Here is a 22,976-nt window from a genome sequence, read left to right on the forward strand (position 1 = left end):
TGCACCAGGTGGATCTGATTTAAAGTGGTTTCTGTGCAGTCAAAATGAAATACTAGAATGTTTGCATGGGTTTGTCCTGATTTAAATGTAAAAGGAAATGGAGGCTTAAAACCTCCTGCAACAGAAACCAAACTCAGAGGTCTGAGAGCCTGGCTCAGATCTGGATGAAAGAGGAGCAATATCTAAAAAAGCAACATTGCAGTAATTTGATAAAATAGTAGATAGTTATAGGATCATGGAATATCCTGAGGGAAACACAAGGATCACCCAGTCCAGCTCCTGAGCAGTGAGCTGTGCCAGGCTGCGCTCCTTGTGCAGCTCAGGGAGGGACAGGGCAATTCCTCATTTCCTAAGGCAGGACACCTCAGCCCAGCAGCAAACCACGCCCTGCAGGTCCAGCTCCTGGCTCCTGGATGTGAGGAATCCTCATCCACCACTTCAATCCCATCCAGCACCTGTGAATTACCTGGCTGGGGAGCAGTGAGATGAAGCCATCTGGCATCTCCCTGCATTCCTGCTCAGCCAACCATTCTGCTGGGGGAGGAGAGGGCTGTTTATAGGGGTTGTTTATAAAGCCTATAAATAGGAGGAGGATAGGACAGAGCTTTCCCATCCCAAATTCTGGCTGCAGCCCTGGAATGTGACATCTCCTCTCTCTTTTCCCACCATCCCTAGACACCATCCCAGAGGTCCAAAAAACCTCATTCCATTGCCACCACTGCCTGCAGAACCTCCCTTCACTGCTTTCAGCCTCTTCTTTGTGTCTTTTCATCTATTTAGGCTGCAAGTTCTTTTCTGCTCCCTCTTACTCATCTCACTGCACAGGAAAATACCCGATCTGTGCCAAAATCTCTCAGTGCTACTGCAGCACAAACCCCTTCTCTGTGTCTGTTATCATTCTGAACTACCATGAAAAACCTTTTTTTTAAATAAAATATTATTTTTATTCAGCAGATAAGTTATTGAATAAATACAGATTAAATTTATCAATATTTTTATACTCTGAGCACACACAAAATCATAAATAGAGCCATAAATAGAAAACATAAATAGAAATATAGATATCTGTTGGTTCTTTACCATTTTAGCACTCAACAAGTGGAATCAATTGCCTCCCAAAATGTTTTGAAATAAATCAATTGCAGCAGTGACATAAACCCAGACTGTGGTGACAACCAGGCCTGGTGGCACCAATGTCTGACTGACACCAGGAATATCCCAGTGAGCAGGGATGGCCAGAGAAGGGAAATGGGATAGGGATGAAGAAGGGAGGGAGGAAGGTGCAGGATGAGGAATGTTTTGTGGCAGTGCTGGTGGGCATGTATTCAATTAGGGCAATTTACTGCCAAGGACAATTTTGGAAACTATAATTAGTTTGATTCACCAAACTGATATAAACCACAAGGGAAAAATAAGTTTTTAAAAAGCGCTGCTTTCCCCTCTCACTGCTTGGGGCCACAAACAAAACTTTTCCTCCCCTCCACCACCAGCTACCAATGATCCCCATCCTGAAATCCATAAATGAACAACAGCAAGAATCACGAGTTTCAGGAGACAATTTGAAAGGGGAATGACGACTTGAATTCCTGGAGTGCGAAGCGGGCAGCTGTGGGATTCCACCAGAGGGATTTTTATGGGATTTACTCCCTCTTTCCGACGCTGCCTGCCCTGATGGCTGCTGCTAGGACTGGTGCTGGATGACGGGGGTGACACAGGTGCAGCCCACAGTGATGATTCTCTTCTCCAGGCGATAGGAGGGGACGCAGCCGCGCTGCTCCCGCCGCAGCACCAGGATCTGCTGCTGGATGGGCACGGAGTTGAGGCTGTGGTCCTCCTGCCCCAGGGGGGTCACGCAGCCCAACAGGCGGCACTGGGCATCGGCAATCACCCGTGGGAAGCGGTCGGGATCCTCGTCCAGCCTGGGAACAGGGACACAAAACTGATTTAAGCACCGGTGTTACACTGTTATATTTTTCTGGAAAAATTTCTTCGCCGAGATTTTTTTCTCCTGGGAAGCTGATAAGCCTCAGAGAAAAAGGAAAATAATATTGTCCTGGATTGTCAAGCAATTGTATTCTATTTGCCATCTATATGGCAGGTGTCTTCTGTTAAGTGGGCAGTTTTCCTTATCTCTTCCACAACTGGGGAGACATCTGATAACAGCTATTGAATGTCACTGCATGACTGATAAGGACTACACCATCCTATTGGGACATGCTCTGCCCAGAGGGGAGAGCCAAGCATTCCTACCCAGATATAATCTGGAGATTCTGGAATACCAACACAGCTTCTCCATTGGATTTCCCAGAGGAACACTTGCTCTCTTCCCCTGGATCGTCAGAGGAAGACTGCACCCTGCTCCAGCAGAACCACACCTGACACTCCAGGAGGGCTGCAGCCACATTTCCAATGGAACTGCTACCAACACCCTGACCAACAGGGTGTCAGGTTGTGTCCTGACTCTGTCAGTGCTGTTTTGGTTTACTGCATTGTTTGTCTTTTTATTTTCTTCCCTATTAAAGAACTGTTATTTCCTGCTCCCATATTTTTTGCCTGAGAGCCCCTTAATCTAAAATTTATAGCAATTTAGAGGGAGGGGGGGTTTACATTTTCTACTTCAGGGGAGGCTCCTGCCCTCCTTAGCAAACACCTGTCTTTTGAAACCAAGACAAATATTATCTCATTTGCTTCTCATGTGTTTTGCTGCTTTGGAATTTGTTTGGAGATTGTTTATCCAACATGTGAATTGTTTTGACTTAATAGCCAATCATGGTTCAGCTGTGTCAAGGCTCTGGAGAGTCTCAAGTTTTTCATTAGCATCTTGTTAAGCCTTCTGCAAATATCCTTTGTCTATTCTTTAGTATTGTTTTAGTATAATATATAATATAATATAATATAATATAATATAATATAATATAATATAATATAATATAATATAATATATACCATAAAATAATATATTAGCCTTCTAAAAACATAAAGTCAAATTCATCTTTCCTCCCCACGACAGGGAACCCCAAAAATGCCACACACTTGGACATAGTGGTTTGGTAGGATCTTCTAGTTTAAATCTCCATCATCCTATTTAACCTGTGCTTTCTCACTGTGAGACACAAAGGATTTCCTTATCCTCAGTGGTTTCACAATGATTTCCTAGAAATGGAATATTGCTAGAATACTGCTGTACCATTCTTTAGAAGCTGATGAATGGAGTGGAGCTGGGTTAAATAATACAGAACTCACAACTGGCCTATTCATTTTTGTTTGGTTTTAATTTCTGCATTTGGATGTTTCTTTCTGTTAGGAAAATATGAAATGTCAATGTACTCACATCATTCTTTTCCTAGAAGAATAATTAATTTCATTATTATTTCAACCCCATGCAGCACTACCAGCTTGGGGCAGAGGGGTTATAAAGGTACTCAGAGGAGCTGGGGAAGGGTCTGGAGTACCAAAAGTAGCTGAAGGAGGTGGGAAAGGGGCTCAGCCTGGAGAAAAGGAGGATCAGGAGGGACCTTCTGGCTCTGCACAACTCCCTGACAGGAGGGGACAGCCAGGGGGGTCAGGCTCTGCTCCCAGAGAACAAGGGACAAGAGGAAATGGCCTCAAGTTGCTCCAGGGGAGGTTTAGATTGGATATTAAGAAACATTTCTTCCCTGAAAGGGCTGTTAAGGCCTGGCACAGCTGCCCAGGGAGGTGTTGGAATCACCATCCCTGGAGGGCTTTAAAAGTCATGTGTATGTGGCACTTGGGGACATGGGTCAGTGGTGGCCTTGGCAGTGCTGGGGAATGGTTGGACTCAAAGATCTCAGAGGGCTTTTCCAGCCTCAATGATTATATGACTGATAAAGACTGACAAGATGGTTAAAAACCATTCCAGTTATAGCCCCTTGCACTGCAAACAGTTTCTCTTGAAGAAATCTCAGCCAGCATCAGAACCATATTCAAGGTTCTGGGCATACAATGAGAATGAACCACAGTCACCACAAAAAACCATTTGTGGTGTGGCACAGCCCTCACGATTTAGAGAACACCAGAACAGTTACCTGTAATCCCAAGGAGCAAGAGACCGGTTCCTGACATCATGGACCATCCCAAAGGCTTGATCTGAGTTGCTGATCCGAATGTCAACGTTCACTGTTGTGGGGAATTTTGGATCCTTTTGGTTTGGGCAGCCTTCCCTCAGCCTGGCAGAGGCACCAGCCTTTCTGTGGGGTGAGCTCCTCACAGTGAGGGCTAAAAGCAGCACCAAAACCAGTGATCTGAACTGGGAGGGAGAAAGGTGTCATTAGTCCTGCCCAGTCAGGAAAGAGAGAGCACAAAGAGCCAAGTCTTGGTTAGACTGGACCATCTTCATACTTGTGTTTGTGTGAAATAGGCCGAGATGAGCAAATAGCAAAATGATGTTAATAAAACTCATCATAACTGATGCTAAACTCTGATTTAAATTCTGGTTCGTGGTTGATTCTGCACAAGGAAGAGCATCTGCCCAACAAGCTATGAGGATCCTACTCTGTGGTCACACAGCACCACCTTTTTATCTAAAAATTGGAGCAAGGACTCAGCTGACCCCTGTGCCTAAGCTTAAAACCTTGCCCAGCCATGGCTTTCTCAGGACAGTAAAAACTGGCCGCCCACAGCCATCTGCTGGAAATAGCCCTTTTCCCAAGAAAATCTGGGATTCTGGGGCCATTTCCAGCAGGCAGAGTTTTAGTAAATAATAGAATCATGGAATATCCTAAACAGAAAGGGAAACACAAGGATCATTAAGCCCAGTTCCTAAAAAGAAGGCAAAATAAATGCAGGGCTTTTAAGAAAATCACAGAAGCTGACAGTGCTGCAAATGCTACCCAGGCTGAAATTCAAATGCATCCACAGTGAAATTTCAGCAGTTTTGATAACATGTTGTCTGCAAAAAGGACTCTGCCAATCCCACATCAGCAGTGCTGATGAGTGAGAGATAAATAAATAATGAGTGACAGATAAATAAATAAATAAGTCCATCACACCCTTGTCACTCCAGCACCAAGCAGCTGCATCAGACACACCCAGCATCCCATTCAGCTCCCAGCAAGACTGAAAGGGTTTCCTGCACAAATCAGGAGATCTGCACCCTGCTTTTCTCTCTTGCAGCAAATACATCTTATCCTCTCTTTTAGATATAGGTACTTACCCCAGCAGAGCTGCTGAAAGCCATGGTAACCTCCCTGCTGCTCTGGGTGGATGTTAGGGACACAGGACAAGAGAATTCTCCTTCTCTGAGACCCTTTCCACCCTGCTTGTGTCTCAAAACCAGTTGTGCTCTCCATTTTATAGCAAAGCTGAGGCACTGCCACCCTTTCCATTGCAGCACAGCTGGCTTACCTGACCCGAGGTTAGAAGCTGATATTGCAATTTTTAGCCCACTTCCTCCCATCTACCTCCAAAAAAGGGAAGGGCAAATACTACTACCAGCATCCCAAATCAGCCAATAGCATTTATTTAGGCAGATCAAGAGATAAGGAAAGAAAAAAAAAACCAAATTGTTTAGGCAGGTGTTTTTTTTTTTCACTCCTTTCCACCCCCTTCTTTCTAATAATAGAGTTCTTTCACCACAAACTCATGTGGATGCACTTCCACGTGCCTCAAACAAGCCCAACAGCAGAGATCAGAGAGCTGCCAAGTCAGGCACCCAGCAGGGGTCTCAAAATGAGGGCAGGACATGGAACTTCACCATTTAACCTCCCTTCAACTGCACAATCCACACCCAGCCCGTTTTAGGGATCTCTGTGTCCAGCAGGGAGTGGACAGGGGAAGAATAAGTGCCATGGGGAATTCCTGCTGGGGGATATCAGGGCACCAGGAGCTGGGATGCCTTCCCTGCTGTGGTGGCACATTGTGGAGAATTCTGAACACTCTTACAGGCCCTGTTAGGGCCCTGACCACCTTCGCTGGCCTTGACCACCACCAGGAGCCCCATTCTGGCTCAGCTTTGACTCCCAGTCCCTGCCTGAGCTGTGCTGTTGGAATATTGGTCTTCTATCCTTTCTCTGGCCCTGTAAATTGGTGAACCTTGGAGCAGCGTTTCTGCTGTTGGGCTCCTTGGACATGCATGGTGGGGAATGGAGCTGGAGCACAAGGAGGGGCCCAGATTTATGGAATAATCTGGAGCTAGTCCACTTTGATATCTTTAGTGTGGGAACCTAGGAAATTCCTCTGACTGCCCTGGAGGACTCGAGACCCTGGCAGGGGGCTCAGAGACCTTGGCATGGAGTCAAAAACGCCTGTGCCTTTGATTTTAACCCATGGAAACAATTACCAACTTTGTGCAAGGAGTTACAAGCCACAAGAGCTTGAACGGAATGATAGTGAATTATCACAGGGTGAAAAAGCAGAATTTTGGTGTTTTTAGAATGGGGGTTCAGGAGGCAAGATGGAGGAATCTGGGCATATCCAGTCTTTCTCCTTCTTCTTCTTCTTAGCCTCCATCTTCTGCTGTGATGTTGGCACTTTTAGATTGGTTTAGAGTAGAGAGGAACTGTCTAACATAGGTAATAGGTATTGGGAAATTATTGTAAATAAAGTAGATGTAGTTTTTAGTATAAAAGATAACACTGCCCCGAGGGCGGTCAGTGTGCCATGAGCCAACCTGCCAGACAGACCTTAGCAGGCCAGAGAAAGAATGTTGTAGATAAGAAACAATAAACAACCTTGAGAACGAGAACAGAAGAATCCTGACTCTTTCTTTGGCTGCTGGGCTGGAAAAAGAGACTCTCTGACACATCTTGGGGTCATCATGACCACAGAGACCCCTGAGACTTCAGCACTCCCATGCACAGTGTCTTACTGATCACCTTTATCCTTCCCTTTGCACACTTTGCTCCTGCACATCCAACAAGTCTTGCACAATCCCAAAACACTCTAATAAGTCCCATGGCCCTGTAGCCAGCAAAGTGGTGTGAGGAAAGCCTCTCCTGACTTGTCTGGTGGGACTCATGTGAGATATGTTGGGACTTGGGTTGACCATCATCCTTGAACAGCCCTGAAAGAGCTGGGTCAGAAGCTTCATTTGAATTCCTCCACCTGGTCCTGTTCCTTTGTGTTCAGGGAAGATTTAATCCCTCTCAATCACACAATCCTTACTTAATAATTAATAGGAGAGGCAGGCATGGAAATGGAAGTGGAAACCGGATTCTGCAGCCTGTGAGCCAGAAAGGAGCAGCCACCAACTGGAAAGTTGTTGCATGTGGTGTTTCCCTGGAGCACCAGCAGGTCTCTTTGGGAGTAAAAGCTGTTTTTATGGCAGAAAAAAAAAAAAAAAAACCACATCACAACTTGATGAAGCTTATTTGTGGAGAAAAGTCCTGAGAGAAACCTTTCCCAAAGCTATGTAACCAAGCTGGAAGCAAAGGACTAAAGTGTAGGACTCTTCACACAAATTCATCTGAAGTCATCCAGGAAATCAACAGATTCATGACATTTTCAGTCCTACCAAAAAGAAATCACAAACCTCTCACAAATTCACAAAACTTTCCAAGGAAAAGGGACTGATGATGCCTGCTCTGTCACCTCCCTTGAATCACAGCAGCAGAAATCTCCAGTGACTGATGATTTACATCTCTGCAGGATGTTGTCATGACTTTGTGGTCTGGTTCAACCGACAGCTCAGAGCCCAGCCACTCTCCTCCTGTACGTTTATCACATTTCAGGTTACCCAATCCACCTGAGGCAACACCACTGCTGTGACACATTCTGTTCCTATTCTGACTGTCCCAAATATTCACCAGCGCATCTACTGAGATGCGACACAGAGCATGGAGGAGCAAGAGAGGGTAGAATTACCAGAAATCCACTTTTTTTAGCCCAGAAGCTGACCTCCTTTTTTCCCCCCTGAGTGTTCACCCTGAAAGGAAAGGGCACTGCCATGAAAATGGGTTGGATTGTGCAGGAACGGGGTGGAGTGGAAATGGTTACGTGTGATGAAGCAATGATGTTGTCACACCCAACACCAGGTTCTGAACCCCCCCCCACCACTTTCCACTCACTTCTTGTGTCTTCAGCACCTTCTAACTTCAGCAGGGATTCCCTCTTTGACCAGAATTTCCTATAACTGAACTTGTCTTGACGAGTTGAAGTTCGCTAAAAAAAAAATTTTGTCAAAAAGAGGCCACCAAACATGAATCATCACAAGGGAGGAAAAATACTTTTATTCCTAGAATCACAGAATGACTCTGGCGGGAAGGGACATTAAAGATCATAGAGTTCCAATCCCCTGCCATGGGCAGGGGCACCTTCCAGTATCCCAGGCTGCTCCAAACCATGGCCTTGGACACTGTCAGGGATCCAGGGGCAGCCACAGCTTCTCTGGGCACCCTGTGCCAGGGCCTCCCCACCCTCACAGGGAAGATCTTTTTCCTTATATATAGGAATATAAAGTTATCTCAAAAAGCTTTTCCCTCTCACACATCAAGGGCTTGGAGCAGGGATGGGGACTTGGAGATAAAAGAGTATTTTAATTACACTTACAAGAACTCTTCTACTCGAGTTCCTATAAGGAAACAGCACTGCAGGATATGTTACACACTTAGGCTTAGGTTTTCATGGATGAATCACAGAATAATATGGGATGGAAAGAACCTTACAGACCATCCAGTTCCACCCCCTGCCATAGGCAGGGGCACTTTCCACAAGACCAGGTGCTCAGAGGAGCTTCCACAGCTGAAATCGCAGCCACTGAAATCTCCAGATGACAGGGTCAAATAAAAATTTCAGCCTGTACTTCCAGCAGATTGCTCCTGCCTCTCAAGCCACCTTGGGCAATTTTTCCCCTTGTCAACAAAGATTTCTCTCCCAATTGCAAAGGATGTACCGAGGTGGCCACCACCACACGGGGATGGGAGTCACCCATAGCCTACAGCCAGCCCCTGGCTACAGGATAGGGAGTTACCCAGATTTCTCTACCCTGGAGCTCCTCCTGGTGTCCTCTCACGGGAAATTCAGTATTGGTTCCCCAGCCGTAAGGGCAGGGAAAACACAAAACCATGGAATTACGGAATGGGCAGGGACACCTTCCACTAGTCCAGGTTGCTCCAAGGTCTATCCAACCTGGCCTTGGACACTTCCAGGGATCCAGGGGCCTCACCACCCTCATAGGAAAAAAATTCTTCCCAATATCCCATCTATCCCTGCCCCCTGGCAGTGAGAAGCCATTTCCCCTTGTCCTGTCCCTCCATCCATTGTCCCAAGTCCCTCTCCAGCTCTTCTGGAGGCCCTTTAGCCACTGGAAGGGGCTCTTAAGTCTCTCCAGGCTGAACAATCCCAGCTCTGCCATCCCATCTCCAGAGAAGAGGATCTGTGTTTAACTTTTACCAGTTTTTGCAGTTTTGAGCCAGACTTTGCCTGAAGGTCCAAGGCTGCTCTGTACAGCACAATACACCCACCCAGAGATCTACAGGCTGCAAACATGCCAACTCCCCTCCAACCCTGCTGTCATGGCTGTGTTGCATGAGAGGAGCTCCAAAATCTGGCATTTAGAGCTCACCAGGCAGCTGAAGTCCCTCCACAGCAGCACAAATCCCACCTGTGTAAGTGCAGCTGTAGCCCCACAAGTGGGAATCCTACATCCCCCCAAACAGCCAGTCATGGGGTGAACAGTGGAGACATTTTTATAACACAAATAAAGATTTATGGCACCCAGAAAGAAGGGAGCTGTGCAAGTGTCTGGAGATAGGCAGTGACAACAGCAAACCTGTTCAGGGGTTTCTCCAAAGCTCAAACTCACAAAGACAAAAAGAAAAAGAAACTAAAGAAAAACCCAAACCTTCAGCAGCTCTGGACCACGTGGGGCCAGAACTGGTCTGATTGTGTGCTCAGCTTTTCTTGAAAGTTTGCCATCCCCAGGACACGATCCCAGGCTAAAGGCAGGAGCAGGAGGAGATAGAATCCATCTGTGCCAGGGACACATTCCCTGGGCAGCTCTGAGACCTTCCACGTTCCTTCCCTGGGGAAAAAACCCCCATCAGGGGTGTGAAATCTGGAAATTCAAGCTGACCCATGGGCAGTGGAACTACATCTGGCCCTCCATTGCCAGGAATTATCCTCCACAAGATGGGTGGGAAGGGCAGAACCAACAGGACAGACTTTAGGCACCTTTCCCTGTGAGACAAGCAGATCTAAGCTATATAATAGGGGCAAAATGGGAAAAAAAAGGGGGAAATAAAGGTTTCACTAACAGTGGAGTTCTCATATTGCTTTTCATTACCACTACTGAATGCTGGATTCCTAAATCCAGATTTTTTTTATTTAAAAGCAGGAACTCTTTAACACCACAGCTAAAAACAATACATTAAAAACACTGAGAATTTGCTCCTAGGTTTTTCCTTTCGTCTCCTTGCAGAAACCTCTTCCCAAATACTCCACTCTGAATTCAGCAAGAACTTCCAGAGCTCCCGGCCAGAAATGCACAGCAAGGAAATGCACAGCCTTCAGCTCCCCAAAATCCAGCTCAGCAACATGAAGCATTCAAACACAAAGAGTCTCCAGGCTGAGAGTCCATGAAAAACTTGGGCTCCTCCACCCAGAGGCTCAGATTAAGAAGATAATGTCATCAGACACCATGATCTGGTTGTCATCCTGCATGTGGGCCAGGGCCACCTTCACCTCGGCGGCCGAGAAGGGCTCGGGGTTGTCGCGGTTGATGGATTCCATCACGTTCTTCAGGCCCACAGACTGGGCATGGGAGGCTTTGAACACCTCCAGGAGAGCAGCCTTGAATGCCTTCAACCTGGTCAAAGGAGGAGGAATTACCCTTGGAGATTGGAGAATAGACACAAATCCTTCCACTTGTTCCCAGCCTAGGATGCCTCAGCCCTTCCCCATTCCAGCAGCAGCACTCAGTAGGAAAGGCAAAAGCTGGAGCTGGGAGCATCACAGATGCATCTCCAGCATGGGACAACAGCCTGGAAACACTGGGGGAGGTGGGACACAAAGGGACAGCCCCCACTCACCTTGGCTCAGACAATTCCACCTTCTTCCCTTCACCATCTCCTGAGGATTCAGGTGTTTTCGGAGGGTGTGCCTGAACTGGAGCAGAAGGAAGAGTTACCTTCACCCTGTGCCTGTTAACCAAGTACCCAGTGAGCAAAAATACTGGACTCAGGATGGGGGGTGATGCCAAACTGCCTCCCAACACTGTTATTTATGCTGTGGTTTGGAGGTGGATGGAAAAAATTAATCAGCAATAGAATCACAAAATGGTTTGGGTGGGAAGGGACTTTAAAGATCATCCAGGTCCAACCCCTGTCATGGGCAGGGACACCTTCCACTATCCCAGGTTGCTCCAAGCCCCATCCCACCTGGCCTTGGACACTTCCATGGATTCAGGGGCAGCCACAGCTTCTTTGGGAACCTGTGCCAGGGCCTCACCACCCTCACAGCCAAGATTTCTTTCCTAATAGCCCATCTATAACCCTGTCCCATACGGATCTGTGGCTCTGAATGGTACTGTAGCACACCAGGGACCACAGGTGACAGCAGCATTGCTGCTCCCCAGGCTGTGCAGACCCAGTAGCACCCTCAGGAGGAGCCAGGTGTCACCAAACCCAGGGACTCACCCTGTGGCATCTCCTCCTCAGCATCACTGAAGTCGTACGGGTCGTAGGAGCCCTCCTCACCTTCCGTGCGCGCCTTCTTCCTTCTGGGAGGGGAAAAGAGAGGTCAGCCAAGGGTTTGGGTCGGAAGGGACCTTAAGGATCATCCTGTTCCACCCTCTGCCATGGGCAGGGACACCTTCCACTATCCCAGGTTGCTCCAAGTCCTGTCCAGCCTGGCCTTGGACACTGTCAGGGATCCAGGGGCAGCCACAGCTTCTCTGGGCAACCTGTGCCAGTGCTACCCAGCCAGCTCTTTATCCATTAAATAATGATGCTCCTCTACTACAAATGGGGTGGGACAGATCACCTGGGTGAGCAAAACATGGAGTATTTCTCCATGGCAATCCCAGAAGAGGCTGGTGACCTTTGCACCACGTCCCTCCCACTCCCTTGCTCTGGCTCCTACCTCCTTGTCCTGCGCTCCTCCTTGTCCTGTGACTCCTGATCTTCCTCTTTCTCAGTCTCTGAGTCATCCTCCGCTGCCTTCCTGCGCTTTTTCTCCTTCTCCAGCACCTGTGTGGCAAAGGCAGGATGGACTCAGACCTCATTTTCACTCAAGCTGCTTTTAAGGACCAACTCCAAGCACCCAAAATCCCAAAGTGATGGCTTGATCCCACACTGTGTCCAGGGAAGTTCACACCAGCAGCCCAGGGTGCTCAGCTTGCACCAAGCCCAACCTTTTCCAATCTCAGGATCCCCTGGGAACAGAAGGACACTTTCCCCCCACCTTTTTGAAGTAGGCAAACTGCACCAGCTCCAGAGCTGCCTCAGCATCCTGCATATCCACAGTCTTGTTCATCCTGGCCTTGGCGTGGGCTGTGGAAAGGCGGATCAGGGTCTCCAGGGTCCGGGCTGTGATGGGGGAGGTCTGGGGAGACAGAGAGAGGTGTCTGTGTGACCCTCACAAGGCCAAGGTGGAAAAGACCCATAAGAAGAGAGGCCTGTGCCTCAGTTTCCCTCCTCCTGGCCCAAGAAGGAGCTGCTCCCAGGGCTCACCCTGGCCACATCTGAGTTCATCTGGCTCTGGCTGCGCAGGCGGGAATACTCCTCAGCGATGTAGCTCGCCGCCTCCTCGGTCAGCACGGGCTTGATCATCTTTGCTACATGGATGTACTTCCTCATGAACTCCATGCTGACAACCTTCTCCCTGCAGGAATGCATGTATATCCATATTATCCACAGTGGGGATGGGCTTCCCACCCATTTATACCCCCTCCAGGGGCATCCAGGTGTGTAGGGAATTCAGCTCCAGATGTTCCCCACCTGCCTGGCACAAGAGATCAAGCAAGGTTCCCTTAGCATCCTACCCATGGATCAGCTGGAGCATTGCTGGCACTGTCTGGACACTCAGGCCAAACCCATGAGCCCACAGTGCTGGACACCCTCAGGGAGCTGCAGGGGATGAAGGACTCACTTGCGGCGGTTGGGCCCGTGCAGGAGGTCATCGTGTTTCTCATAGACCTGCAGCTCCTGCTCCTCCTCCTGCATGAAGTCAGGGTCATCCGTAGCCAGCATCTCCACGGCACTGCCTAGGGGCATGGCTGGAAGGGGGAATGAACAGGATTTTACCCTCTGAAGCAAGAGCTGCCACCGAGGGGCTCATCCTTTGGCTGAGGAGGGGCGGGACTCACCATCCCCATCCTGCTCGTTGGGGTTGCGGTAGCGGTGCATCCGCAGGACGTGGTCCGAGATCTCCTTGTCCTGCTCGGGGTCCATCTGGTCCAGCACGATGAAGAGCAGGTCAAAACGGGAGAGCAGGGAGTCCTGCAGGCCAATGTTCTCCATGGGAGTCTTGTACTGGTCATACTGGGGAAGGACAGCATGAAGGGTTACACGAGAGCCTCATGGGTGAGCCCTGGCTGCCAGGGAGATTGGGAGGACCTCCTTAGACCAGGCCTAAAAGGATGGATGGATGGATGGATGGATGGATGGATGGATGGCCACTTTCCCCTCCTACAAGGCTCTTATTTCCAAGGAAAACAAGTATTTTTTTAGATCCCTGATCAGACACCAAGACTGAGGCTCATCACCAGCATAGGGTCCACTAGGCTGCCCAAACACCCAAAACATGGTGAGAAACCCCAGGAGCTCCTCTCTCCTTCAGCAAAGCCATGACCACAACAGACACCAAACCAACAAGGTCTTTGCTGTGCCACGCATCCAAGTCACTTGTTTGGGAGTATAGGAATGTGCCCCCCATTGACAGAGTGACAAAACTGTCCTTTGTCCCCTCAAAAAGGAAAGAAGGCCAGAAGTTTCTCTCCTCAATTAGGTAAAAAAGACACTTCATAGGACCTTAGGGACTTCACCTCAAACTTAAAGAGAGCTAATTGGACAGAAGCCAAAAAGTCCTGCCTAGGCAATTAACTAGAAAAAGAAGAGAACAAAGAAACTAATCGCTTTTGTGAAGTGTTTTACCAGGAGCAAAGACCTCCTGCACCTGGTTTGCTTTTTCTCTGTTTTGTTATTTTGCTTTTTATTAAACCTTTTTGTTTCTAATGCTGCAACAGAAGCCATCCTGCTGATTTTTATGCCTCCAAGGGTAGCTGAGCTATCTTGGGTGTGTTATGGACCTCCAAGAGCTTATGAGACCTAGCTCAAGGAGGCCATTATAACATGGTGAATCTTTTGGAATTGACCAGCTGCCTCCTCCCTTCTCCAGGGAAGGGTAACAGCAGCACTCACCCGGCCGTAGACGGGGTTGGCGGCAGCCAGGACGCTGCAGCGGGAGTTGAGGCGGGCCTGGATGCCAGCCTTGGCGATGGTGACCCTTCCCTGCTCCATCACCTCGTGGATGGCCGTGCGGTCGATGTCGGACATCTTGTCGAACTCGTCGATGCACACCACGCCCCGGTCGGCCAACACCATGGCTCCCGCTTCCAGCCGCCGCTCCCCTGGGATGGGACGGGGGAAAAACAGGGTCAGCCACCCCCCACTGGCCCTACACATCTCCTGCCCTGCCACACTCATCACCCCTGGGATGAGGGTGAACCTCAAGGAGCTGCAGAGTCCTTCTGGGTTGCTCTGTGACCCAACTCTACAGCAGAGAATGCTTAGGGAAAGGATCAGGGTTAGGAATGTGTTCCCATGAGGAAGGCTGCTGCTAGCCTGTGGGAGTACCAGTCGTTGGTTTCTCGGGGTCTGGATTGAAGGCACTTGAGACAGTAATTCGTGTTCAGACACAAGTGTTTAATATTTCTTATCTGTAAAACAGTTTCATTACTGTGAGTTCAGCAGCTTTTCATTAGAAGGCACAAAATGGCCAACAATCTCTTGTTCCAAGGTCTTTTAAGATTGAACTATCCATTTAAGAACTGACGCCTGGATTATTTTCCCTTTTAACCCAATAACTGATCCCAAAGAGCCCACAATGTGGACTTTTCTGTCCAATTACAAAATTCCACCCAAATCCATGAAGAAGAAGGAAGCATGAAGAAGAAGCATGAAGAAGAAACCCAGGATGACACCCTGTGCCCTCCATCTTGCTTCCATCCACAACATTCTAAAATTACCAAAACCTCACCAAGTGATACACCTACACTGCTCTCTATAATCTATTTCACACTTTTGTGGATTCCAGTCTATCTTGAAGTCTAGGAAACTTTCTCCATGAATGAGGGTCAAAGTCAGTGCTCCACTGGGGGTCAGGGCACCCCAGAGCAGACAGAGAAATATTCCCAGTGCCCTGGGTTTCCACACTAGCCCTCAGATGTGGCACCAAGTGGAAGAAGGGTAAAGAAAACCACCACCTAAGAGAGGTGGAAAAAAATATCCCAAAACACGGGATCCCATGATCCTGAATGATCATTAACATAAAGCTTCTGGTGGAGCAGGTCCTGCAAGTGTCACTGCAGAACAAACACCATAAAATCACTAAGGCTGGAAAAGGCCTCCCAGATCATTGAGATGAGCAGCCTTGGATGGCACAGAGTCCCTGCTAGGAGCTGACAGCCACCACCCCAGTGCTCCTCACCTGTCTCCTGGTCCGTGGTGACGGCAGCGGTGAGGCCGACGCCGGAGGAGCCCCGGCCGGTGGTGGGGATGGCCCGGGGTGCTGTGCTCAGCACGTACCTCAGCAGCTGGGACTTGGCCACAGAAGGGTCTCCTGGGATGGAGAATGGCATGTTTAGGAATAACTCATCCCCTGGATACCAACTGCACCACCACCCTGTGTCTGGTTTGGGGGTGTTTAGAGAGGGGGGAGGTGGAGGGGAAAGGGGATAGAAGGGGTTTGTTCAGACTTCATAACATAAGGAAAGCAGATGTTCTTCCTACTATCATCAATAAATCCATGGGAGGAATAGGGAAGATGGAGATAAGAGACTTGGGGTGATGGGGATGCCACAAGAAGCAATGGGGACAATTCAGAATACAGGAAACTCCAATGGGATATCAGAAACAAAAAAAAAAAGTCTCCTTGACCATGGGCAAACACTGGGATAATGGCTCACAGAGGTCATGGAATCCCCTACAACCATGGAATGGTTTGGGTTGGAAAGGACATTAAGAGTCACTTCATTCCACCCTCTGCCGTGGGCAGGGACATCTTCCTCTATCCCAGGTTGCCCCAAGCCCCATCCAACCTGGCCTTGGACACTCCCAGGGATCCAGGGACAGCCACAGCTTCTCTGGGTACCCTATGCCAGGGCCTCCCCACCCTCAGAGCCAAGAATTCCTTCCCAGTATCCCATCTAACCCTGCCCTCTGGCAGTGGGCAGGCATTCCCCCTTGTCCTGTCCTTCCAGGCCCTTGCTCCAAGTCCCTCCTCCAGCTCTGCTGGAGCCCCTTTAGGCACTGGAAGGGGCTCCAAGGTGTCCAGGCTGAGATTTCTCCAGGCTGAACAACCCCAGCTCTCCCAGCCTGGCTCCGGAGCAGGGGAGGTCCACTCCTTGCATTCCTGTCCAAGGTTTCCTCTGCACTCCTTCCAACAGGTCCACACCTTTCTTGTGCTGATGACTCCACATCTGGACACATCTCCATCCCTGGACATGTTCAAAACAAACTGGACATGTCCCAGAACAACCTGACCTACCAGTGACACCAGCTCAGCCCTGCACACATCCCTGAACCAGGAACCTCCAGATGTCCTTCTAACCTCAGCTATTCCACAAAACTCAATCCAGAACCTTCCCTCACCCCCAACAACACCAACCAAGGGTGCCTCTGCCCAGCCCTCCCAGACCTATCAGCAAGATGTTGATGTCTCCTCGGATGCGGCTCCCGTTGTCCAGGATCTTCTCCACCCCTCCCAGCAGCATGCAGAGAATGGCTTTCTTGATGTACTCATGCCCATGGATGCTGGGAGCCAGGGATCTGGCCAGCTGGTCAAAGATATCCTAGGCAGAAGAGGCAGAGCATGGTCTGTCACACGGGCTGGAGCCAGCAAGAACAAGCAATACTTCAAAATACTTCATTTCAGCCCAAATTTCAGCTTATTTCTATCACAGAGCTACATGGATGAAAATTATTTGGAAAGGAGAAGACTGTTGGCCAGAGTTTTCTTTCATAGTGGGATTTGTCTGAAGTCCAGGACCATCTTGTCACTGTCACCCAAACAAGCATTGGAAGCAGGTAGAGCAAGGCTTGCTACTCTCTGTGCTACAAAGGAAAGCTCTGAGCACGAGAGGCTGGGGCAGAACTCTATTACCTCAGTCTGGGGTAAGAAAAGAGGTGTTTCTCCTGCAGAGCAAATTCCCTGGAAACCTGCTGGTAGGGTCAAGACACAGCAGAGCTGCCAGGAGGAAGGATGCTCTGCAAGCAGTACAGAAGCAGCAAGAAAAACAACAAAGCCTGATCACAGTCTAAACAGAAACTTCAAAGAAAATTAGTTAGATAATCCAACAACCTCCTAAGAGGGTTGAAGAGTTACTTGCAACCCAACAAGAACCTCCTTAGCCACATGCCAAGCTGAAACTTCATGCCTGGACACAAGATTTAGATACCTTGGAGCGGCTCTTGCTGAATCTCTTGATCTTGGCCACATCTGAAGCAGAGTAGAGAGGCCGGAGGTCTTTGCTCATCTGCTTCACGTGGCAGGCAATGAGGATGGTCCTGGAGAAGGGACACAGCTGTGGTCAGCTCTGCAAACCCCACAGAGACAAAGTAGAAGCTTCCACAGGGCCATCACCTGCTCTAGGAAGCCCTGGAAAGGGGTGGGAAGCTTTGACAGCTGTAGCACCCTTGATGTGACTGTGCTGGACCATCAGTGGAGCATCTTTTAAAAGCATCCAAACCCTTCTGGAAGTCACAGCTGCATATTGTGAGGGGAGGCCTCACCACAGTTTAGAGCTTCCTCACGAGGGGAAGTGGAGAAGTGGCACCAATTGGGTGCTCTGGTGACCAGTGACAGGACCCAAGGGAATGGCTGGAACAAGGTCAGGGGAAGTTCATTTTGGATATCAGGGAAAGGTTCTTCCACCAGAGGGTGGTCAGGCACTGACCAGGCTTCCCAAGGAATGGGCATGGCCCCAAGGCTGCCAGAGCTCAGAAGAGTTTGGACAACACTCTCAGGGCTGCACAGGGTGGCATTACTGGGGTGTCTTGTGCAGGGCCAGGAATTGGACTCAGTGATCCTTGTAGGTCCTTTCCAACTCAGCATATCTCATAAATAGGATCAAGGTGCAAACCACTTCCAAGTGATTTAAGCCGCTGTTTGACCCAACTCTCTGATGGCCACCTGCCAGATTTCACCTTCCAGAGACTCAGCCAAACAGGGTGAGAGGGCTGAAGCCCCAGGAAGACCCACCTGAAAGTGCCTGAAGTGTAGCCCCCTTTCTTCCCTGGCAGGCAGCGGTATGTCCCCACCACCTGGATGCGGTCCCCAGGCTTCACCTTGTCCACCAGGTCATCGTCCAGAACCACGTCCACCGAGCGTGGCAGCTGCCCTGCCGGGGCCTTCTCAGGCATCTCCTGGATGGTGATGGTCTGGTGGTCCTTGTAGACTGAGAGGCCAAACTCTGTCTCCAGCGGGTTGTTCTCTTCATCCTAAAGCAGGAACCCAAATTAAAAGATGAGCACCATTTTTCAGGAGAGCAGGGAGGACATGGGGTGCATCACCCACCCTGCACAAGGCTGTTCAGCAGGACTGGAGGCTGGGGCTCAGCAGCTCCATCCTGAAGCTGGCACATTTTCCCTAGAGGAACCTGCTGCTGCTTCACCTCACCTTTGTAGGGTAGATGGAGCTGGATGGGAAAGCATCCAGGGAAGTCATGTCTGTGTATCGGCGCTCAATTGTTTTCTTGGTAGCTGGGCAATAATGGACACTCCGGACAACTTTGGGACGCACCAGAGAGCCTGGGATTGGAAAAGAGAGGAGTTAGGGGCTGGGATGTCCCACCCCTCTGTCAGCAGACAGCCCCCAAAAGGGTCTCCAACATTAAAATTATTTGGGTCACAACTTACTGTCAAACATAGGCAGGACTGGCTGATTTTAAAGACCATCCCAACACTCAAGACCTTCAGCCAAGCTCCCTGGCCCAGGTTGCCAGGGAAGGAACATTTGAATTGGAAGGAACATTAAAGATCATGTTTCACTCCTTGCCATGGACAGGGACACCTTCCACCTTGCTTCAAGCCCCATCCAACTTGGCCTTGGACACTTCCAGGGATTCAGGGGCAGCCACAGCTTCTCTGGCCAACCTGTGCCAGGACCTCCCCATCCTCACAGCCAAGAATTCCTTCCTAATATCCCATCTAATCCTACCTTCTGTCAGTGTAAAACCACTCCCACTTATCCTCTTGTCCTGTCCCTCCAGACCCTTGTCCCAAGTCCCTCTCCACACCACAGCTCCTGGAGGGCTCCAGCTCCTCCACACCAAATCCCCAGCCCCTCCACACCCACAGCCCCTGGGTGTCCCCCAGTCTCACACTTGGTCACGATGCCCTCCACACAGACAATGCAGCTGAGGAAACAGGCTGTCAGTGTCCGTGGGGACACGTGCTTGGAGCCAAAGCTGCCCTCCAGCCCGATGTAGAAGTCCTCGTACTGCTTGGCGTAGGTGGCGTCAACGGAGGCGACGAAATCCTTCAGGGCACGCTGGAAGGCAATCAGCTCCTCAAAGGCATTGCTCAGGAGCCTGCAGCACAGGGAGGTGACAAAAGAGGGTCAACCCCTTCCTCATCAATGCTTTTTCACACACCCCTGCTTGCTCCACAAGTTTATCAGGAGATGAAAAAAAAACTGAAGTCTATCACAGCTCTGTGTGAGGTGCACTGGCACCAGCAGCGAGGAGGAGAACAATTCCAAGCACATCTAGAAATCCTCACATGACCCTGGCCAGACTGGCAAGGCTGGTCAAAAATATCCCTGAGCATCCTCAAAAAGGTTGAGAGAAGTGGGGTTGCTCAGCCTGGAGAAGAGAAGACCTTAGAGTCCCTTCCAGTGCCTACAGGGACTCCAAAACAGCTGGATAAGGACCTGGCACAAGGGCATGGAAGGAGAGGACAAGGGGGAATGGCTTCATGCTTCCAGAGGGAAGGGTTAGATGGGATATTGGGAAGGAATTGTTCCCTGTGAGGGTGGTGAGGCCCTGGCTTTCACCAGAGGAGAAGGTTTGGTGCTTTCTTGTGACGAATGACCTGCAGAACCAGGGCTGGACCTTTGAAACCCCTCTCAAGCCCAGTGCCCCAGGTGTCCCCTGGTGCCCCACACCCACCTGCTGGCTCTCTTCTCGTTCTTGCGCCGCAGGTCGTTGATGTTGACAATGAGCCGATACTGGTTCTCACTGATCATGTCCCTGACCTTGCTCTGGTAAATCCCTTGGTCTTCCTGCAAGTGGGAGTGGTGGAAAGAAACCCAAAAAGCAATTCACTTTGCAGGTTTTTTCACTTCACTCCTGTGTGAAAAAACCCCCAGGAGCCCATTCCTGCAGAGCTGGATGCCCTTTATCCCACCAGCTAAGCAGGAAGGGGCAACACAGGGACCAGGTGCTCCCTAAACCCTGGTAGGAACGGGGGGGACACAGGGGCCAGGTGCTCCATAAACCCTGGTAGGAATGGGGGGGACACAGGGGCCAGGTGCTCCATAAACCCTGGTAGGAATGGGGGGGACACAGGGACCAGGTGCTCCCTAAACCCTGGTAGGAACGGGGGGGACACAGGGACCAGGTGCTCCCTAAACCCTGGTAGGAATGGGGGGACACAGGGACCAGGTGCTCCCTAAACCCTGGTAGGAATGGGGGGACACAGGGACCAGGTGCTCCCTAAACCCTGGTAGGAACGGGGGGGACACAGCGACCAGGTGCTCCCTAAACCCTGGTAGGAACGGGGGGGACACTGGGACCAGGTGCTCCCTAAACCCTGGTAGGAACAGGGGGGACACAGGGACCAGGTGCTCCCTAAACCCTGGTAGGAACGGGGGGGACACTGGGACCAGGTGCTCCATAAACCCTGGTAGGAATGGGGGGACAAAGGGACCAGGGGCTCCCAATTCCCAGGGGCATGGATTAGGGGAGGCGGACGGGCACAGGGACCAAGTGTTCGCGAACTTCGGGAGTAGACATGGGGCGGGGGCGCACAGGGATGAGATGCTCCCCAATCCCCGAGGATACAGTGGGGAGGGGACATGGGGACACAGATCAGGTGTCCCCCAACCCCAGGGGACATGCAGGGGACGCAGCACCCGCGCCTCCCAGCTCGTCTCACCTCATCGTCCAGGAAATCGAGGTAATCGCGCTGCGCTTCCCGCAGCTCCGCATCCTCCAGCCCGCCCGCCGGCGCCGCCATTCTGCCGGCCGACCTGGGACGGATCCCGCCGCCGCTGCTGCTGCCGCTGCTGGTGCTGCCAGGGAAGGCGGTGAGAGCCGAGGGAAGCCGGCTGGGCCCGCGATCAGATCAGGGCCCGCGATCAGATCAGGGCCCGCGATCCGCCCCCGCCGCGCTCCCGTTTCGCGCCAAACGCGGCTCCTTTCCCGCCACAGCGCGGGAAACCCGCCCTCGGCCCGCCCCTTAGCGTTGATGATTGGCTGGCAGCTCCCAGCGCCAGCCAATAGAACGGCGAAATAGTGATGGACATGACGTTCAGCCAATCAAAGCGCGGGGGCGGTGCACGGGCGGGGCCAAGGCGGGGTACTGGGGATCGGATTTGATCCCGGTTCCGGCTCTTGGAAGTCACCGAGGGGCTGAAAATGCCGCTTTAGGGAAAAAAAGAGTATTTTAAAAATCAATCACGAAAACAACAAAAAACAACCCAGATAGAATCCCAAACCAGGAACTCCCCCCTAAAATAATTAAAAACTAATTAAAAACTAATTTAAGGTATTGGTTTTTATATTGTATTTTGGGGAGCCCCGTTTCCGGGTGTTTTCACCCCGTACAGGCTGGGTGGGCGTTGCTTTTTCCTCTCAGTGTGATTCCAGCAGTTTGGGGGTGACCACACAAAACCGACCGGTCTTGTGGTATTTGGGATGGAAAAGGCGATTTTGGATGTGTCTTAGAATCCCAGAATAAATGTTTGGGTTGGACAGGACCTTAAAGCCCATCCCATTCCACCCCCTGCCATGGACAGGGACACCTTCCACTGTCCCAGGTTGCTCCAAGCCCCATCCAGCCTGGCCTGGGACACTTCCAGGGGTTCAGGGGCAGCCACAGCTTCTCTGGGAATTCCATTCCAGGGTCTTCCCATCCTCACAGGGAAGGATTTTTTCCCCAATACTCCACCTAACCCCACCCACTGGCAAGTTAAAAACCAGTCCCCCTTGTCCTGTCACTATCTGCTTGTGTAAAAACTCCCTTTCCCTCTTTTTTCCAAGCCTCCTTTAAGCCTCCTAAGAGGAGGAAGAAATTCCTGTTGTAGGCACGAATCAAAAGGTGCCGCTGCCTACAGGGAAACCTGCTGCTCCCCCTTAAAAAACGATCACAGTATCCCTTAAAAATATTTATGTAAACTGTTTAAAAATAGAAAAAGAAATAAAAGCATGACAAAATATTTTGTTCAGCAGGGCACACCGCGCACACAAAGTTGGCCGTGTCCCCTGGATATTGTAGCTCAGAGCAGTTTTTCCAGGGTAATCCTGGGAATAAATATTCACCCCGGGGTCTGCTGGGCTGTGCAAACCGAGGCACAGAATTCCCGCTGCCTGATCTCTCCAGAGGGAGCAGCTGCGATTGGTGCTTCGGAAGAGGAGCAGGAAACAGCCTTTGCCCCGTTTCCCATTTTCTGCTTGTGTGCCTGGATCAGATCCCTCACTGGAAATGCCTGGCAACTCTGTGGCTTGGGATACGTACAGCCCAAGTCCTGGCTACTTGTCCTGCTCCTGAGAGATTTTTTTCACATTGCTCTGTGTCAAAGTGAAAGTTCAGAGTTTCATTTTTAGGTCTTTTAGCCCTCTTCTGGAATAATTTGATGCT

General features: G+C 50.2%; 2 protein-coding genes across 2 annotated transcripts; both read right to left on the minus strand.

Annotated features, from left to right (window-relative positions):
- Nucleotides 1-1,681: 1,681 nt before the first annotated feature.
- Nucleotides 1,682-5,197, minus strand: LOC118684731 (interleukin-17F-like). Its single transcript, XM_036379800.1, has 3 exons — nt 5,174-5,197; nt 4,047-4,267; nt 1,682-1,919 (listed from the first exon to the last, which is right to left on the minus strand). Exons 1-3 carry the CDS (start codon nt 5,195-5,197, stop codon nt 1,682-1,684), a joined length of 483 nt encoding a protein of 160 aa, XP_036235693.1.
- A 5,060-nt stretch (nt 5,198-10,257) lies between these two features.
- Nucleotides 10,258-21,475, minus strand: MCM3 (minichromosome maintenance complex component 3). The gene is made up of 17 exons (XM_036380401.2): nt 21,273-21,475; nt 20,285-20,397; nt 19,497-19,705; nt 18,793-18,923; nt 18,376-18,614; nt 17,573-17,681; nt 16,813-16,966; nt 15,604-15,735; nt 14,316-14,524; nt 13,262-13,436; nt 13,045-13,171; nt 12,627-12,777; nt 12,358-12,498; nt 12,037-12,143; nt 11,592-11,674; nt 10,986-11,061; nt 10,258-10,762 (listed from the first exon to the last, which is right to left on the minus strand). The coding sequence occupies exons 1-17, from the start codon at nt 21,351-21,353 to the stop codon at nt 10,564-10,566; spliced, it is 2,436 nt and encodes an 811-aa protein (XP_036236294.1). The 5' UTR covers nt 21,354-21,475; the 3' UTR covers nt 10,258-10,563.
- Between the last annotated feature and the right edge of the window lie 1,501 nt (nt 21,476-22,976).

The sequence above is a fragment of the Molothrus ater genome, chromosome 3 (genome assembly GCF_012460135.2).
Source record: "Molothrus ater isolate BHLD 08-10-18 breed brown headed cowbird chromosome 3, BPBGC_Mater_1.1, whole genome shotgun sequence".
Classification (NCBI taxonomy): domain Eukaryota; kingdom Metazoa; phylum Chordata; class Aves; order Passeriformes; family Icteridae; genus Molothrus; species Molothrus ater.

Bases quoted from the DNA above. Each gene is read 5' to 3' on its own strand.
- MCM3 (XM_036380401.2), bottom strand. From the start codon at position 21,353: ATGGCGGCGCCGGCGGGCGGGCTGGAGGATGCGGAGCTGCGGGAAGCG. The intron at 17,682-18,375 runs GTGGGTCTTCCT...TCCCTTCTCCAG, and splicing joins TACACTTCAGGCACTTTCAG to GACCATCCTCATTGCCTGCC. The intron at 12,144-12,357 runs GTGGGGGGAAAG...TTTGCCACACAG, and splicing joins AGTTTGCCTACTTCAAAAAG to GTGCTGGAGAAGGAGAAAAA.
- LOC118684731 (XM_036379800.1), bottom strand. From the start codon at position 5,197: ATGGCTTTCAGCAGCTCTGCTGGG. The intron at 4,268-5,173 runs GTAAGTACCTAT...TCTCCCTCCCAG, and splicing joins CTTTCAGCAGCTCTGCTGGG to TTCAGATCACTGGTTTTGGT. The intron at 1,920-4,046 runs GTAACTGTTCTG...CCCTGTTCCCAG, and splicing joins CTTGCTCCTTGGGATTACAG to GCTGGACGAGGATCCCGACC.